General features: G+C 39.9%; 1 protein-coding gene across 12 annotated transcripts in view; it reads left to right on the forward strand.

Moving 5' to 3' along the window:
- Positions 1–19,781, forward strand: part of MAPKAP1 (MAPK associated protein 1) — a 179,575-nt gene that overhangs the window by 52,041 nt on the left and 107,753 nt on the right. For all 12 annotated transcript variants that reach the window (XM_084898376.1, XM_084898375.1, XM_084898377.1 and 9 more), the window contains one exon: positions 15,756–15,928. In XM_084898376.1, coding sequence (XP_084754502.1) covers positions 15,756–15,928 — 173 coding nt within the window. The remainder of the gene's footprint in view (positions 1–15,755; positions 15,929–19,781) is intronic.

A 19,781-nucleotide genomic window follows, 5' to 3' on the forward strand; every position in this document is an offset into this window, starting at 1 on the left:
CCTTTTCCTCTTCCACTGGGATGACAGTCTAATTCTTGTATCACTTTTTCATTAGACTACACTGTGGTGGAGCATCAGAAATCAGAGGGAATTGTGCAGCCCACCTCCACCTAACCTTCTGCTCTTCATTTTTGCATACCCCGAAACAAGAAAAGTGTGTCGGATTCATTGTCTTTGTATATTTCTCTTGGTACCTCTATTGTCACTTAGGTTTTTAGTAAAGGAAATTGGCTTATTTGAAACGCTTGTCTTAATCCTCTATGGAAATATCAGTTTATGGGAAGGTTAGGCAGCTCATTTGGGCTCCTCTCAGAGTCTCCATTGCAATTGTCGGAAAGGAACCCCGAGGGAAACCCCGGAGCACAGGCAGTGGCTGCTCGGAAGACAGCAAGCACTCCAGATGCTTTATCAGGTGCTGTCTGGAGAGCAGAAATAATGGTCTGAAGGCAGAAATGCTGATGTCTCCACTTTCCCAACTTAGCACAAACATCTTCTTTATCTTTGGTGGATTTTGGAGCCACAGAGGCGGCTCTAAGAAGCCTTAAATGCAAGTGTGATTGCTTTTAGAATCCCAGCTTTCAAGGCTTTAACAGCATGGCATCTGGGGGTTTCCTTGACTTGAATTCCTTTTTTAAAGGAAGTAGATTCATAGCATCCTCTGTCAATGCCATTTCTCTTTCTGTGATGACTTGTTCACTGTTTACATCAAAGGATTCAGGAAGCGAGAGAGGTAAACGTAAATAGATAAATGAACAAACAAATAAAAAAAAGGTCTCTGCCTTTGTCACACAGCAAAGGGCCTGACTGTAACATAATGGGAACACAGCAGTTGTTTGGATAAAACTTTTAAGATTTTTTTTTCCTAGAAACTTTGAAGCATGCCTGATTTCTTTCCTCTTTGACTAACGCTTTGATATGGGAGAAGTCCTCTAGAATGCATGGTTGCAGTGGGGCTTTTGAATGGATCAGGTATGAAATGCTCTCACTGTTGCCCGCTGACGTGGTCATCCTTTGGAAGGCCCAGGAGATGATTTGTAAATTATTTGCTTCTTGTCCCCATTCAGTTTTCTTAAACCATCTTGAGCTATTTTTAAGTTCAGTGGTATTAAATACATTCACAGTTTATATAACCGTCGTTACCATCTGGGTCCATAACTCTTTTTATCTTGTAAAACATTGTTTTATCATTAAATAATAACTCCTCATTCTCTCCCTCCCTCCAGCCCCTGACAGCCACCATTCTACTTTCTGTCTTTATGAATTTGACTACTCTGAGTATCTCATATAAGTGGAATCATGCAATATTTATCTTTTGTGACTTGGCTTATTTCACTTAGCATAGTATCTTCAAGGTTCACCCATGTTGTAGCATATTGCAGATTTTCCTTTTTTTTTTTTTTTTTAAGGCTGAATGACATCCCATTGATTGTATGTACCACATCTTGCTTATTCATTCATCCGTTAATGGAACTTGAATTGCTTCCATGTTTCAGTTATTGTTAATAATGCTGCTATGAACATGAGTGAACAAATACCTCTTCAAAACCCTGCTTTCCATTCTTTTGGATATATACCCAGAAGAAGAATTACTGGATCATTTGGTAATTCTATTTTTAATTTTTAAAGAAACTACTAAAAATGGGAATTGAACCAGTGACCTCTTGGTACATGGGTCAACATTCAACTACTGAGCCACATTGGGCTATGACCTTGACTCTTTCAAAAACTGTAGAGTGAAAATAGATAAACTAGGTTCTGCTTTCAACCCGTTTTACATGGCCCACCATTTCCTGAGCATTGTCGTTACAGGGAATGTGCTAGGTGCTTTACCCACTTTACCTCAGTGTCCCTATAATCAGAGTAGGAGCTAAAATCCTTCACAGGATGGAAGGAAACTGAGGCTAAATGGAATTGTACAAGACCCTTTATCTTGCTTTGGGGTCCAGGTCTTTTCTGCCCCTTATTTCCTTTTCCAATTATTAGGTTCTCATAGAAAGGAAATAAGAATAGTGTTTCTACAGAATAATCTGTAGAATACTTTGGTGTGTTATTCTACTGGGGTTTTTTCCCTTTCTTTTCCCACTTTCATTTCTTTGGCTCTTTCCTTTCCCCTTTTTCTTCCTCTTTTTCTTCCTCCCCGTCTTTCTTTCCTTCCTTCCGCCATACCCCCTTTACTGTCAACCTCTTTCCCTTTCCTTTTTTTTAAAATTTATTTTTATTGATTTCAGAAATGAAGGGAGAGAGAGAGAAGCATCAATGATGAAAGATAATCATTGATTGACTGCCTCCTGTGCGCCCCAACCCAGGCATGCATCTTGACCAAGAATTGAACAGTGGCCTCCTGACTCATAGGTCTACCACTGAGCCACGCTCATCAGGCTCTTTCTTTTCTTTTCTTTCTCTCTTCTCTTCTTTTTTCCTTTTCCTTTTCCTAAACATTCTTAATGAAGTTTCAATGCCAAGATTAGGAAACTGTTTAATGTATTTCTTGAAAGAAATTGAATTCTTGTAATATTCCCATTTGATTTTTTTTCTAGCACTAACGATTTTCTCAGTTTAATTTGCTTTTAGAAGAATTGCCATATGTTAAAAATAATGTACCAAAAACAGTTAGATTTATTTCCTATTAGTTTCAAGAAGAGTGACCTCAAATTTTGAATGGAGCCTTTTGAATAATAAGATTTGGAAGTAATTGCTTAATATGTGAATTCAAGGTAAAGCTAATGATAATGTCCTGATTGACCCAGTACCCTACTTATTCCTAACCTAGATAACTCAAATCAGCTTCTCTTCACTCTGTGAACTGTGCTGGGGAAACCTCCTGTTTGCAGCTGGAGCTTGTCCTTTATTCCTTTGTTGTTCCATTGTTTCCTTCAGGGTGAGGGAGAGTCATTACGGAGAACATCTTTTCCGAGCAGCTGGAATCAGATTCCAGCTGACTGCAGCACCTGTGAAGATGGCACCTCCGCCTCTGGGTGGCAGGGTGGGTGCCAGCGCGGAGCTGGCGACAGTGGGCTCCAGAGTGCAGAGACGTGGCCGTGCCGCACCACTCCTGCCCTTCTGTGAGCTTCAGCTGGCGGTAACATCAGTGACTGCAAAGTGTCTGTTTTAGACTAATTAGAGGAATGATTTGTGAAACGGCGGCTATTTATTTAATTAATCACCAGCACAAAGCCATAAAACCCATATTTTAAAAATCCCTGTTAGTTTGCCATGTGGTTAATAGATTGGGGCACATTAACAAGTGACATGGTGATGTATTAAAAATGTTCCACCTAAGGTTTTTTTTAGGAAGGAACGGAAGCTGTCTGCTTCAGATGCTCAAGTGTAACCTGCCAGGATTTGACCTTTCTGAGGTTTTTAATATTTATTTGTAAAGGCATTTATCTTTTGAATAGCATTTTCATTAAAAAAGATACCGCCTCTTAGGATATTTCAGAATATAAAAAGGTTTGTAGAATAATTCCTAAAATGATGTTAAAGTTAATTTTGTTACATTTTCTCTTAACAATGTATTTTCTCATGAAATTATACTATGGTTACTAAGCATTACAGTACCATTATAACATAGGTTCTGATTTTCCATTTTTGGGTAGGGGAGCCATTTAATTAACTAAATAATAAATGCAATAACGTTTTTGTTGCAGCTGTCAGCATTGCATTTTGTTCTGCCCTTATTACTTTTTATTGAGTGGGCACAGGGATAATTGCTACACTTGCTCATTCTCATCCCAGGTGAATTGTCATTTTTGGATGGTAAGAATAAAGATAGAATTGCCTTGTTCAAGAGACGACACTGGCATCAAAAATGAGAAGAACTAGCGAAGACTGTAACAAATGATAATGGTTTTTACTATTAGTTTCAAAAAGAGTAACCTAAGATTTTGAATGGAGTCTTTTTGTAGCTGATTTTCAGTATACAAAAGTGTGTGTACGTGCGGGCCATCTTGTATTTTGATAATATTTGAAGCTAAATTGATAATGTCTGTGATTCACTCTTTTTGTTTAAAAAATTATTCTGAATAGTCAATGCTCTCACTAAGCAATTCCCCCGAAATTGAAGATCATGGATGGAAAATGCGTTGGTCAGGTGGGCGCTTATAAGGAAATTGTCCAGCTCTTAGGATTGTGTTTCTCTGCCGTGTGGTATAATTACCTGCTCTGTGAGAAGGGGAGCTGGAATAAAACATGAGTATGTTAATGCAGCCCGGAGCTGATGTGGTGGTGATGATTACAATGCAGATAAAGCATTTCTCATAACTGCCGTTGCCTACTGGAGCCTTTGAAACATCTGGACCTTTAATTGAAAAATAGTGTGGTGCTGTGCAAGGCAGGCATGCTAAGTGAAGTCACTAATTTAGAGTACAAAAATATAATTGATAAAGTGTTTTATTTACATTGTATTTAAATATTCATACTTTGTTATGCTTTGTATAACAGGGAATTACTGGGTTAAATTTTCATGAACGTAGACAGTTTAAATGAGATAAATTAAGTGAAAATGTTAATAGACTTTTACACTGGAGCCAGAAAACGGTTTGCTCCAGAAAGGTGTGTGCTTTTGTTTCTATGGGGGCCTTTTAGGGAGGCAAGGAGGTTAAGTACTTATTCTTTGTTTTAGAAAAACTAACCATCAGCTGGTAACATCGTTGCGTTTCATTCTTGTTATTGCTATCATAGCTTGTTATTTAGTTAAAAAATAAAATGTTTCTTGGCATAATGGTAAATGGCTCTAATGGCAACATTATCTCCCAATAAACCAGAGCCTTCCCACCTCTCCAGGGCAGGTTATCAGCCTGCCCAGGAGAGCAGAAGAGCTGGTGAAGGGCGTGCAATTAACCTTTGTCCTGCATTCGCAGCAGGGGAACTGACCTAGCAGCCTTCCGAGGAAATCCAATTTAATTTAAAATGAATTTGAAAAGACAAATTAGCCATATCTATTTTAATAAGATAAAATCCCGATTCTCCCTGTGTCTGGTTGAGTTAGGACCCCAGAGGAGATTGGACTAAGACTCGGGATGAACAGGAGGGAAATAACGCCAGGGGGCTGAGGAGCAGCCCAGGAGGCCCTGGTACCTGAGTGGCCTGTCGGTTTCTCACGCTGCCTGCTTGGCAGAGGGCTGCCACCTGCGATGGGCCTTTGTCTAACTCAGACGCTTTGCTTTGTTGGGGCTTGATGCCACGCTGATGTCTTATGCTGCTTGCCTGTCTCTCCAAGGACCACATTATTATTTTCCTCCTTTGTCGTTACCAAAGCACATTTGGGTACTGCCACCTGGGCAGCCACATTTAGTAACAGATACACCTCACCATCACCGGTAAGACTCTTACTCCAACAGCTGGGATTCTCTGAGGCCCGTGCCTTGGTGCTTGACCACTGCTTTTGGAAAACTGAAGCAGAGGGTCCTGCCTACTCTTCACGGAGCTGCTGTTTCCTTGCGTTTTTACACGGAAACATTGTGAGGTTTGTGAGCCCCTTCTATATGCCCAAGACCAGGGACATCTGAAACAGTTTCTGCCTTCTGCCTGTACACAAGGCAACCGGAAGCGGTTGTGCCAATGCCCGCCTCAGTGCCAGCAGCCCCTGCATCGCTGAAGTGCGTGTGGCAGGCGAGGCTGCAGGAGAGGAGCGCTGAAACTTAGATTCTTCAGACCAGGTCTCCCGGGTCTGACACAGGAGCTGTAACGTGACCTTTCCTAAATACTGAGCTCTTCCCAAGACTGGATTCACTGGCAGGGTGGGGCTTGGAGTTGATCAGACCTGGGTTAGAATCTTGGTCCCTCCCTAGTTGAGGGAATTGGAACAGAGCCTACTTACTGAGAACTTTTCTCAGCTTTAAAGGGAGTGAGCAGCCCTCACAGGACTGTTGGGCACACTGAATTAGATCATGTACCGAAAGGCACTTGGACCCTGATGGTGCCCAGTGAATTGTCAGCCAGCAGTTGTGATCCGCCAGCTTCAGAGGGAGTGTCCGTGGGAACACAAAGGGCTGCTGGCCTCTCCTGCCGGCTGGCAGCTCTGGAGCCGCTGCTTTCCTTTGTATGGCGGGCTGATGACCTCATTGAACAGTGTGACACAGAGAGAGCTTTTTATTTTTTAAAGTACTCAGTACTGACAGTGTTATCCAGGGGATCCTGTTTTCCTCTCAGTTTTAAAAATAAAGTTTTCTGCCACTTACTCCTTTTTTTTTCTTTTTTAAATTTTATTGTATCTGGGAGGCATGTAGGATAAAGGCCTGATAGTCAGACTTTTTGAACTGCTTCTCAATTGTAAATTTTGCATATAACCAGAAGTCATTCTACCCAGTAGGAACTATTGTTCTGGATAAATACGAATTTAGTTCTTCTTTACCTTGTTGCCCTTTATATTTCAACAGCATCTGCAAACTGTTAAATGCAAACTTTCTCAGTGGGTCCTTTGCAGTTGTATTGTTTTTCGCCGTGTGGAAATTTTTTATTTTCTATCGCAGACAAGCATCTTTCTCTGTCACCAGAGGTGTAGTTTATTTGCCTTTTCCTGTTCAGAATAACACCTGACCCAGTTATTGTACATGTGCGTTTTGAGGATGAAAGTGAATGTCATAATTGGAGAAATGTAAAGCTATTTATTTCCATTTTGTCTGATGTTTTTACATTGTTTGCTAGGAGGTGCATCAGGGACTTGAATTAATTATAATTACTGTAGAGACATACGCTGATTGAGCAAAGAAAGTAGTAAGCCTATTTGCACCAAGGCTATCTAATTAAATTCTAACTTTGGATAAGCTAAATGTGCATGAAAAATGAATTTTAAGAAGTTTTTATGACTTACTAAAGAATGATTCAGTAAAATTTTTGAATTATATCATTAAGGAACATTGATTCTTAAAGTGATAAAACAGTAATGAACCTACTGTATAGAAGTTTGTGGGTTTTAAAAAACTGTTTAAAACAAAGTACCTAGAAAACATTTTAAGTTGTATATTCACATTTAAAATCTTTATCATATTTAATCAACTAAAACCCTGCAAGAAATGAATATATGCACCTGAATTATTTCCTTCAATATTTATACAATTTTATGTTCTTAAAATACTTCACTATCTCTGGAATTAAATTGTCCTTGGGGTAGTTGGAGGATAATACCAAATTTTCCATGTAATTTAGGAGGGTGATAATGGCTGTACTGTAACCTTTTCTATAGATACATCATCTAGTAATGGAGCCAAGTATACAGTCTCCATTGAGTTTTAATTTTAAAAGTTGATGTTAAATCTTAAAAAGTCTCATTATATTACAATAATTGATAGCGTTTAAAACATGTAATTCTTCTTTATGGTTCTAAAAAACCTATTTTTACTTTTAAAGCATATTGATTTTATTATATAAATGATTTAATAATGAAGAGGTCCCTATAGTTACCCTAGGTGATGGGGCTTAGTTCATGCAAATTACCTTTCCCTGATATTATCATCATTATAGAATTCATTGTTTGTATAATTAAATGCAAAGTGCTGTGTTCCATTAATGATCTAAAGAATCCCACAATGGCTATGAAAATTCAAAACGGACACTTAGCTTCTATTATGCTTGAAGATGGCTGGGTTGTACTTGTGTGAAGCACCTCCAGGTACCTGCTGTAAGCATCCTGAGCTGGGCCAGAGACAATGCTATGGCCCTTTTCTCTTCATGATTGAGATAGACCTGCCCCTATTATTTCCACTTCTCAAGTCATGGATGCCTGAAGGGACATTTTGTCCAAGGATCTGCCCTGCCTGAGCAACAGCTTAAGTAACGATAACAACAAGAAATAATTGACATTTGTAGAACAGTTTGCAGATTGCCGAGCATTTTAAATGCTTATTTTTACTTTGTACGTCCTGTCATTCTTTTGAAGTGATGGTCTCATTTCTATTTATGGCTGAGGAAATTGACTTTCAGAGAGGTTATGGGCTTTGCCAAAGGACACTCAGCTACAGGCTGGCAGGACCAGGGTCCAGACCAGCTCTGTGGACTGCAAAGAGGTACGCATAACCCACGATGTGCAAACTGACAGCATGGGCAGCTTTCATTTCTTTTCCTTCAGCCACCCACCCCTTTTGTAAAATTTCTTTCTTATATTTGAACATGAATGATTACTAGGTGTTTTTTTTTTCAGTTGATATCTTGCAACAAAATATTATTTGAGACTGTTATTCAGACTTCATTTGATAACAGTTAGCCTGCTTAAACCAATAGCTCTAGGCATTTTATTTTGTCCCAAAGTGGAAGAGGATTGTCAGAGTGTCAGAATGTGGAGGATTTATTTCAAGTAGAGAAAACCTGTTCCCAAGAGCCACAACTCCTTTTCCTGTTTTGGGTCCAGGACTATAGATTTACATTTACCGTAGATGTTCGAGAAAGAAAAATTACAAAAATCATCAGTGTACGAAGGACTAACGGAAATGACATTGTCTATGCTGTGTTGTACTCTCAGAAGGAGTATAGTCTGGCTCACTTAATGATCTTAGTAACTGAGTTACTTCTTTGAGGTCCTCGTCTACATGAAGGGATGTCTGTGGAAGTGGAGGTAGATTAGTTCCAGTTTTCTGAGGGCTAAAACTAACTAAGATCAGTGGATAAAATCTGCCGAGAGAGTGTATATAAAATAGGGAGAAATGCGTGTTAGCCGTCAGAACTGTTTTACTGAAGACGGAAGCAGTGGGTTTGCTTCAGAAGGTGGCGGGGACCTACCTCATCAGTGAAGATGCTCTAGGAACAGTGGTCGCCAACCTTTCGGACCTCACGGACCACCAGTGGGACCACTGGTTGGTGACCGCTGCTCTAGGAAGGTTTTTTGGGCAGCCAGTTGGGGAAATGTTTTAAAGAGGATGACCCTTAAAATTCCTTGCAGCTTCCAAAGTCTATAATGACAATAAGGATTTTTTTTTTTTTAAAGTCTACGAATGTAAATAAGCAGGGAAAGAGGAAGCCTATCAAACATCCAACATTTCTTGAATATTTACTGTGGACTAGTGATAAAAGTGCTTTCCATGCATAATCTCATTGAATTCTTAAAAAAAAAAAAAAAAAAAAAAAAACACCTCCCTAAGGAGGTACTTTTATAAGGAAATAGTAACTCAGAGGTTGAATAAAATTGTTCAAGGACACACAGTAAGTGGCACTGCCGAGAACGGAACCCAGGTGTTTCTGGTTCCACAACTTATTCATTCAATGCCACACTGCACTCCTCCCTGGCTCCTATCAATGCAGTAAGGATCCTGGGGGTACCCAGAGCAGAACTTGACCTTGTGAAAGGAAGAGTGACAGTTGACATTCTTAATAATAAAAGCTTAATGGAACCAAGGTTGGTGATTCAGAAGAAGTTAATGAGATTTTTGTCAATTTTATTTTAAACTTACCTTGTCAGAAAATACTGTGTCCAGTGACAAACTGTAGAAATGTTTTTGACAAATTAACTTGACTACAGGTGCCAGATCAGGGAAATGTTAATTTAATAGCCTTTAAGCATTCCAGATTTATTGAGGGGTAAGATAGCACTAAGGATATCCTAGCTCTGAATGGATTTGTCATGGAATTTCACTCAACATCTATTCATAAGTTTAGAGCTGCCATTTTGAATGTAAAAGAGTGAGATTTTTCTCCACACCCACAGAGGTGGCGCTTACTGAGAGCAGCCTGCTGCAGCCTGGTGTCTGGGTTTTCTTTTCCACCTCATCTAGGCCATCTTTACTTCCGTCTGTTAAACCTGGCTCCGACCAGATTCAGGCCAGCTTTTGTTTGGAATCACTTTAATCAAATGAAATCCCTTATTTATCATCGGAGTAATGATAATTTGAGACACCTGTACCAATCTGTCATTGAGGACAAGGCGATTGGTAGAAGACAAGCCCTGTTGAGGGAGCCGGGGCGGAAAGGTACTGTCAGGATGGAACTGTAGCCATTCCTTTAAGAGAGTTTTAACTTCTGAAGGCTACAAATAACCCTCTTATCAATTTGCACCGTTACATTGTCTGGATACACTGATTTATTTATTCCTGCATTAAAATTACATATAATGATCTGCTTGTGCAGTTGTGACTAATGAAATAATGCCGCCTGCTTTTTGTCTCTTTAATTGCAGAAGCCAAGCTGTCTGTCCTTTCTGTTTCTTCCCCTCGACAGAGAAATTGAACACTTAGCAACAGTTTTGAGATCTGATACTCAATTTATTACCGACAAACCTGTATGCTAAGTAGCACCGCTAACTGAACCTTCTCTCCTTAAGACTTAATTTAGCTACCTCCCTTAATGTGAATGTTTCTTAATCCAAGATTATTTTGAACTGAATACCATCTATTCTTCCTACTTCCCCTATTTTGGAAACTAGCAGGTACATAATTTTAAAATTAACTTTATGATAAGCAGCAAAGTGAATATTTTAATTAATGGGATCAAATAGGAGAAAATCTAGTATAGCTGTAATAACTCATCATGTTAAAATTCTATATATTGCAATTCTGTACCTATTCACATTCTATCTATCAGAAGTTATTTAAATTGTTAAGGTTTTTACATTTTATGACTTTTTAATTAATTAATTTTTAGTCCTCACCTGAAAATATGTTTTTACTGATTTTAGAGAGAGAGGAAGGGAGAAAGGCAGGGAAGGAGAGAGGGAGGAAGAGAGAGAAAGGGAAAGGGAGAGAGGGAGGAAGGGAGGAAGATCAGATGGAAGGGAAGCACTAATTGGTTACCTCCCGTACTCACCCTGACTGGGGATGGAACCCACTGACCTTTGGTGTATGGGACGATGCTGGGTGGGGTATGCCACCCAGCCAGGGCTTATGGACTAATTAATTCAATGATGTATGATTCATAACATCAACATTTCATGATTAACATAAAGACACTTTTCAAAAGAGTAAACTTCTATCAGAACGTCAAACTTCAGGGAAGGTAGGGAATGGTGGGGGTAAAGCGGGGAGATCAACCAAAGAATTTATATGCATGCATATAGGCCTAATCAATGGACACAGACAACAGGGGGGTAAGGGCATGAATGGGGGAGGAGTTAAGTGGTAATGGAATACGGACACATATGTAATACCTTAATCAATAAAGAAATTAAAAATAATAATATAAAATATTTTTTAAAAAGAGTAAGCTTTTACAGTATATGTTATAAGCCATAAAGCATTCATACTCTTTGACTCAATAATCTACTTCTAGGAAAATGTGCATATACATTTACATAAGAATATTTAGGAGACTGTTATTCATGATAGTGAAATACCAGAAACAGTGTAACAACCAGGGAGTATGTTGATAGTATCACTACATGCTGTAATATAATGCAGATGTTTAAAATCACGCGTTAAAAGAATATTGATCCTTCTATTGATATGTATGCACTTTTTGAAAAATCACTGACTATGTACCAGGCATTTTCTATACATCTTAATTACTTTCCAAGCAAGGGAATGGGAGTTCTGAGAGGTGTAGCTAGTTACCCAACATCTAAGGTCTGGCAGCTAAACAAGTGGCAGAGTCTGGGTTCAAACCTGGATCTGGCCAACCCCAAATCTGTACTCTTAACTTCCATTCAATATACTCTAGCAATGAACTAGGGCGGTGCCGCGAGGAGAAAGATTTGAGAGATGTCTCCGAGGCATTTGGATGTAGATGGGACAGAGGAGTTAAATTTCCTAGATTGAGACCAGAGTAGGTGGTGAAAGCCTTCACTGAGATGGAATATTGAATGAGAGACAAGGGATGAAGAAGAAAATAGGTCTTGGACATGGAGAGTTTGAGATTTGGCTGCATTTGCAGAGCCATCAAGTCATGGAGAGGCCGTGTGACATAACTCTGGAGTCTAGCTGATCTTCAGGAATTGCATTTGTGTTGAGGAATAGTTTTGCTACAGGGAATACAAACTTTTTTGTTTCAAAACCTGAATTTGGGGCATTCCCTGATTAGGGGCTGCTCCTGGAGAGAGTTGTTCAAATCCGAGTTTGTCAGCTCTTTGCGGGTTTATTACTTTTTATTTTCTTTGATAAAAATCACTTAGCCTGCCACAGGAAGGTGTCTGAATTACATTTTAAAACATTTTTTTCAACAGCCTGTCACCACACCTGGCACCTGGTGTGTTTTTAATAAATCATGCTGGAGGCCTTAACGTAGGCTCCCTTTCACAACGGATCCTCTCTCAACACTCTCAGGCCCTCTGTGGTAGTTCTTTTTATCGCCTCTTCTGTTCATAATTATAATATTTACTATTTTGTCTCTGATTATAAAAATAATGCATGCTCATTATATAAAATGCAGAAAATATAAAGCAGAAAATTAAAATCACTTATGATCCCATGTCTCAGAGGACCTCGATTCACTTTTTGTGTATTTGGTAGTTGGTGTTTAAGTACAGTAAGCATCTTTTCCTTGGTTGGTGGTTCTATTAGATGGAAGGGCACATTTTTTTATCTAGGAGGGAGGCCCCCATTGGTCTTGGTTGCTTCTGAGCTCACATGACAGACCCTGAAGCTTTTTATTACGTTGTACACGCAGACCTCCAGGATACAGTGAATCTGATGAGGATCTGCATTGCGTCTCGCTTGATTTTTGTCTTCAGAGCCCCACATGGCGTTTCGGTGGGTGTTTGTTGAATGCATGAGTGACTGAGAAAGATGGTGCTAAACCAGTTTTCCCTATCTCTGTGTTGACCCCTTATGCTCTAATTATACCTCCATTTCCCTAGTTCCATGTTGTGGAAACATAAATTGCCATGCAGTGAAACTGTGATTGCTAGTTGCTTTTTAATAGTAAGATGTTGGGTCTTTGAAATATGGCTTGCCTTGATGTGTGATGAATACTTTTAATCCTTTGGTCACCTTATTCTTTTTTAATAAGTTAATTACTTTCTATTATGTTGATGGATTGTTTTATATTTTAGATGATTCCCTCTAAATGTTGCAACACAGGGACTGTTAGACAGAGCTAACTGCCACCGCCTTGAGTTTTTCAGACGAGGCTCCTTATTAAAAAATATGTAATTTCAGTGTTTGTGCAAGATACTCGTTCCCGGCGTCAGTGCCTCCAGATGGAATTAGGAGACTTAAAAAGATAAAGCACTTTTTTCATTTAATAAGCATCCACCATATTTATTCTCATAGTTTCCCCCACACTTGCTATTTCACAGTGAGATAAAGAGGATAAAGGGATTCATAGGAGTATCATTCCTTAACAATAGTGCCCTTAGTCAACTTAAAATAGAGACGTTTTCTGAGTCTTAATCCCAGAACACTTCTTGGCTGGCCCCTCAGAGCTAGCTCTCTCCCCACCCCACCCCTCACCCCACCCCTGTAGGAGGCTGCTTTAGGCAGCACTTCCGGTTCATTGTGAGCAGAGGCGAGGAGATGATTTTCAAACCTTTGAAAGTGGGAATGATTTCATTAGGATGACTGTTGGGAAAGAAGGCATTGGTGTTGGAAGCAGGGACTTTGGAGTCAAACAGACCTGGGCTTAAATTTCGCCTCCTCCACCTTGGTTATGGGATCTTGAGTAGATGCCAGTAGCCTTAATCACCTTAGCTTTCTCATCTGTAATATGAGGGTAATGATAGAACCCTACCTCTTAGAGTGATTGTGAGAGTTTATTTAAGATTTAATAAATTTTGCAGAATTTATTTAACAGCTATAAATATCAGTTCTTGTTATAATAATAACGTATTATTAGGGCTCCTATAGCATCCATCTTTGGTCTCATGTAACCTTGAGTAATAGAAATGGGTCTGATTTTAAAACTTAAGCCCTTTCTAGCATACTGCTCTGCATTTCCAAAGTACTCTACAGTTCGTGAAGCACATTTACATCGGTCATCTCATTGAACCTTCCTAATTTGAGATACTGTTATTCCGATAGTCCCTCAGCTCTAGTTCTTCAGAGGAAGGAGAAGGAATAAAAAAAAATAAGAAGGAAAAGCAAGTACAAGAACTAGTGGGGTGTAAAAGGAGGTTGAGAAGAGTGATAAGGGGGTGACAAACCAGAAACTCCAGAAAGCTTGCCCTTATTTTAATTTTAACCCTTTAATTGCCTAACAAGGCCAAACGCTTGCTGTTTAGAGATGTCTTTGCTAGTCATTGGAATTATTTCAGGCTGAAAAACATGCATGGATGTGAGTATATGCATGTGTATGTACGCATAAGAGAGCACGAGAGAGCATGCATTATGTAAGAGAATTGCTTTTTTATTATTTGCTTTATAACATAGAGACAAGATTCATTAAAAAAAAATATCAATGGTTCTAATATTAGATGCTGGGTCATAAGAGATGTGGAATTTCTCTTCAAATGTTTTAAAACAGATTTTATGTATTTCCTTACCTTAGTTCTGATCTATTTTTTTTCTGCCTTGGAATGATACAATTATAATGTTAAAGCTGGAACCATGTGGTTGCTCAGGTACCTCCATTCTCCATCTACCTCCAGGAAACAGACCTGTGGAGGAAAGGCAAGAGGGATGGATGGAGCAAACTAGCTTTTATTGAGTTTCTGTCTTGTATCTTGGTAGTCATTGAAGTTATTTATGCATTCATTTTGCAGCTCAACAGATTTTTGGGGGGAGAATCTTTTATGTAAGCACAGTGCTAGCCATTGTGTATAGAGCAGTAAACAAAGCAGGCATTATTATAGCTGCCCTCATGGAGCTCAGAGGCTAGTGGAGAAGGCGTACACTAAGAATATACATGAACAAATACATAATGTAAAGTTATTAATGCTATGAAGAAAATGAACAGGATATATGTGAGAATAACTTTGGTCAGGGCTTCTTTTTTTATAATATTTTCCCCCCTATTGATTTTTAGAGAAGGAGAGAAAGATAGAAACATCAATTGGCTGCCTCTTGCATGCCCCCCTACTGGGGATTGAGCCTGAAACCTGGGCTTGTATCCTGTCCGGGAGTAGAACCACTGACCTCTTGGTTCAGGGGTTGATGCTCAACCACTGAGCCACACTGGCAGGGTGGCTTCTTTCTATAGAATTTTCAGTAAAGGTTTCTCTGAGGAGATGTCATATCATCTGAGCCTTCCACCAATTGAGCCACACTGGCCAGAGATGGGGGGAATGTCCAATTAGTGCTGGAGTTCCAAAGGGGAGTGAGAGGTTTGGGAAGGAGAAGGAATAGGTGTTTGGGAGGGACTGGCAGTGTGGTGTGATGGTTAGAGCAAAAACGGAAGCCTAGGGACCCTTGAACTTCATAGCATATGACTGAAGTACACTACATCATAGAATTAGCCTCCCATAGTCTCTGAGAAGGAAAGCCCTTTGATGCAGTGCTGCAGGCTTAAAAGCTTCCCCAGAAAGTGTGGCAGCTTCCCATGTAGCTTTTCCCAAGGTCTCAAGGAGTAAGACCGCAATTTTCAGGGAGGGCAGCTGATGCCAAGGTCTCATTGTGACTTTTCCAAGGTCACAATGAATAAGTAGCAAAGCAAGTCTCCTGCCACTAACCAGCAGATCTGCTCACCACTCTGATTTGTTGGTTTTAATTGTACTACTCCTTTATCTTACTGCTGGCAAAAATTGGACCAATTAGACGGTTAGAAAATGAATATTAAAGAAAAAAAACCTTAAAACTAGTCAGTGTTTCCACTTGGGGGACCTTTCCAGGCTCATAAGCAGGTCTATGCAAGAAGGATCCGAGATGGCTGTGCTGCTCAGGCCTGGAGAGCAGTAGTGGAGGCCCAGTAGGGTCTGCATGACCGGAAGTGTATGCCTTACCCTCATGCATGTGTTCTGTCCGCAGGGTCATGTAGGCACAACAGCCACCAAGAAGATCGATGTCTACCTCCCCTTACACTCGAGCCAGGACAGACTGCTGCCAATGACCGTGGTGACCATGGCCAGCGCCAGGGTGCAGGACCTGATCGGCCTCATCTGCTGGCAGTACACAAGCGAAGGACGGGAGCCGAAGCTCAAGTAATCCTTCCTCTTTTTTTGGCTGCTCTAGTGCCTGGCTGTCTCCCGGCCACCCAAACTGCATTCGGGCCCCGTGTTTCTAGGCACTGGCCCGGGAACCAGGCGCCCACCCTAATGCGGGTCAGGTTGCTCACCAGATCTTGGACTTGTGTATCTCAGGCTTATCTCAGAATCTACTTGTAAATACACCGATAAGTTTGTGAATCCAGACATGAGGAAAATGCATGTTGCAATTACAAACCCTTTTATGAGGCTTGCTGATAAAAGTAGCGTGGGAGTTAGTGGGAGGGAACTAATGTTTATTAAGTGCCTACCGTGAGTTGGGACCATGCTGGGTGTTTCGTACCTGATTTCTCACTGAATTCTCCTAGCTCCCTGTGAGGTGAGCATTATGACTCTCATTCTGCATAGGAGAATTGTTACTTGCTGCAGGTTACACCAGTGGGAGATGGCAGAGTCAGGATTTGATTCCTGGTCTGTTCAGTGCCAAGGTTTTTGCATTATTTCTTTTGGTCTGAATTAGTTTTCTTTGTTGCCAGTCGTTGACTCAGTTTTATCTCTCAATCACTAGACTGTATTCCTCATTAAACTATTATTTTTAAAACCAGTGCATGAAATTCTTGCACTGGGGTTGGTGTCCCTCAACCCAGCCTGCACCCTTTCCAATCTGGGACCCCTCTGGGGATGTTCAACAGTCACATCCCTCTCACAATCTGGGACTGCTGGCTCCCAACTGCTCGCCTGCCTGCCTGCCTGCCTGATTGCCCCTAAATGCTTCTGTCTGCCAGCCTGATCACCCCCTAAACACTCCTCTACCAACCTGATTGACACCTGACTGCTCCCCTGCCAGCCCGATTGCCCCCAACTCCCCTCCCCTACCAGCCATCTTGTGGCAGCCATCTTGTGGCAATATCGGGGCAGCTATCTTGTGACCAATGGGCGAGGGCATAAGGGTCAATTTTCATATCACCTCTTTATTATATAGGATGTAGAACTTGAATGTAGAGTCTCTATGCTTGTACATCATAGTTTGAACTTGAAAGTGCTTTGCTGCATTGGTCTCCCCTACTTTAATTTCTTATCTCCCCTACTTAAATTTGGACCAGTGGCAAGACATCAAACAGTAGAATTTAAAGCAAAAACATGTCAATAGGGAAATTTTGGTAGATTACATAATAAAAAGGAGCAGCCCATCAAGATAATATAATAATTCTGACTGTGTATGTATCTAGCAACATAGTCTAAACTATTTTAAGGAAGTTTTAAAGAGGCATTAACTGATCCAGTGTCAAACTGGGAAATTTCAATATATTCCTATTAGAAAGTAGTAAATGAAGCAAACCAGATATTAATAAGGAAAGGTATAATCAGCCAATATAATTAGCAATTCTGAACCCCAAAAATAGGAACTATCTCTTGTATTCGTTGTAAGCCTCTGAAATTGAGTATATCTTATTAAAATTTATATTCCTGAAGTATATCAAGTGTGTTGACATTTTTAAATAGTTGCTCTATAACTATAATTTGAATTACAGAATTATATTGAAGTTAAAGAAACTATGATCTTTTGAAATGTTTTACAATTCTTACATGGATTTCTCAGTTGTGTTTGGTATAAGACAATCTATAAAGTAAATTCATTGGATTTCTTATCAGTGTAGTGCAAGTGTTTTCTTTCTAGCTTATTTGAACTTAGGTGTTGGGATGGGTCCTTATTTGATCTCCCCAGTGGGTTGGCCCTTTGGAGGGACTCTCCATTCACAGGGGTCCATATTGCTACTTGCATTTCAGTTTGCTCATCGAGAAAACCATTTATTTAAGAGCATGGTTCCCTTGTCTCTGCCTTGTAAACTGTTAATGGCCGCAGGGAAGGAATGGAGAATTTAGCTGGAATTCTTGGCTTCCTTTGTTAGCTCTTGAGCAAAATTGGAATGTGGTATTTATTATCCTACTTATTTTGATACAGTGATTTTTTTTAGGGGAGACTATCTATTTGGAAGAATTTTTAAATTTAGACTTTGTTATATAGATTCATGTTTATTGAATTTTGATCAATGTGGCATATAAAATTTCTGCTTAGAGGTTTGGTTATATTTTGCAGCTTACTTTAATACACAGTAAATTTTAATAAATATTTTATGGATTCTGGAAATATTTTGTTTAGTTTAGGTTACAGAATTCAATATATATTTATTAAATCAACATCTTTAATTACTATCATGTTCTTGCATGTTTTAACTATTTCATCTGTGGATGAGTGAGAGAAATGGATTAAAGTTTCTACTTTGTTGTGTGCTTCTGTCAATTTCTCCTGAGATTTCAGCAGTTTCCATTTTGTATATGTCAGTGCACAAAAAGATTCATGCATTTCATATCTTTACTGTGAGTTATACTTTTTTCAATATAAAACAGCCCTATTTTATTTTTGTATTGTGGCCTGCCCCCCTCCCCTTTTTTTCTTTATTGCAGTACAATTAGCTTTTCCCCCTTGTTCTTCTTTGCACTAGTCTAGTCTAATGTGTCTCTGTTCAGCCTTTTAGGTGTAGATATGATGAATAATTTTGTGAGGGGTTTCTTTTTTGACCCAATTTAAGTCAATGTCTTTCCATACTAACATTTATGTAGCCAGTGATATGTTGGCTTCATGTGAATCAACTTGCTTTAAGCTCTGTTTTCACGTAATTTTGAAGGCTGGTTACCTATAAGATTTTAAAACATTTTTAGTAGACTGTTTTTTAAAGTAGTTTTAGGTTTACAGAAAAATTGCACAGAAAGTATAGCGTTCCTACATATCTACTTCCTGCCTATCATCTTTCCTTTTTATTAACACTTTATATTAGTGTGATACATTTGTTACAATCAATGAACCAGTATTGATACGTTATTATTAACTAAAGTCAGTCGTTGACATTAGAGTGCACTCTGTAAGATTTTATCATGTAGAATGGTTTCACTGACCTAGTGATGCTCCGTGCTCCATCTCTTTATCCAGCCCCCCTCACCTCTGGCAACCACTCGTTTTTTCTTACTGCCCCTATAGTTTTGCATTTTCTAGAATGTCAGCTAGTTAGAATCATACAATTTGTAGCTTTTTCAGACTGGCTTCTTTCACTAAGTAATATGCACTTCAAGGTTCCTTTGTGTCTTTTCATGGCTTCATAGCTCATTTTTTATATTGCTGAGTAATATTCCATTGTAAGGATGTACCAGTGTTTGTTTTCCTATTCACCTATTGAAGGACAGCTTGATTACTTCCAGTTTGTGGGAATCCTATATAATAAAAGCCTAATATGCAAATCGACCGAACAGTGGAATGACTGGTCACTATAATGTGCACTGACCACCAGGGGGCAAACGCTCAACTTAGGAGCTGCCCCCAGCCTGCAGGCCCAGGCTAGCCAAGGTGGGTGCCAGTGGGGCCCCCACCCCCGATCGCCTCCCAGAGGGAGGTGACCTGGGAGTAGGGGGGAAGGGGGAGAGCGAGTGGGCAGCACCAGGCCAGCCAGGGCAGGTGCCAGCAGGGGCCCCCAATCGTCCCACTGGTCACCCCACAAATTGGCCTTGATTGCTGGCCAGGCCTAGGGGCCCTACCCATGCACAAATTTGGTGCACTGGGCCTCTGGTTATTAATAAAGCTGCTGTAAATTTTCATGTGCAATTTTTTGTGTGGACATAAGTTTCCCATTCATTTTGCCAATACCTAGGAGTGCAATTGCTGGATTGTATGGAAAGCCTATGTTTAGCTTTCTTAAGAAATTGCAAACTGTCTTCCAAAATAGTTACACCATTTGGCATTTCCATCAACAATGCATGGGAGTTCTTGCTCCACATCCTCACCAGCAGTTGGTTTTGT

This window comes from Pipistrellus hanaki, assembly GCF_964339955.1.
Source record: "Pipistrellus hanaki genome assembly, chromosome: 11".
Classification (NCBI taxonomy): domain Eukaryota; kingdom Metazoa; phylum Chordata; class Mammalia; order Chiroptera; family Vespertilionidae; genus Pipistrellus; species Pipistrellus hanaki.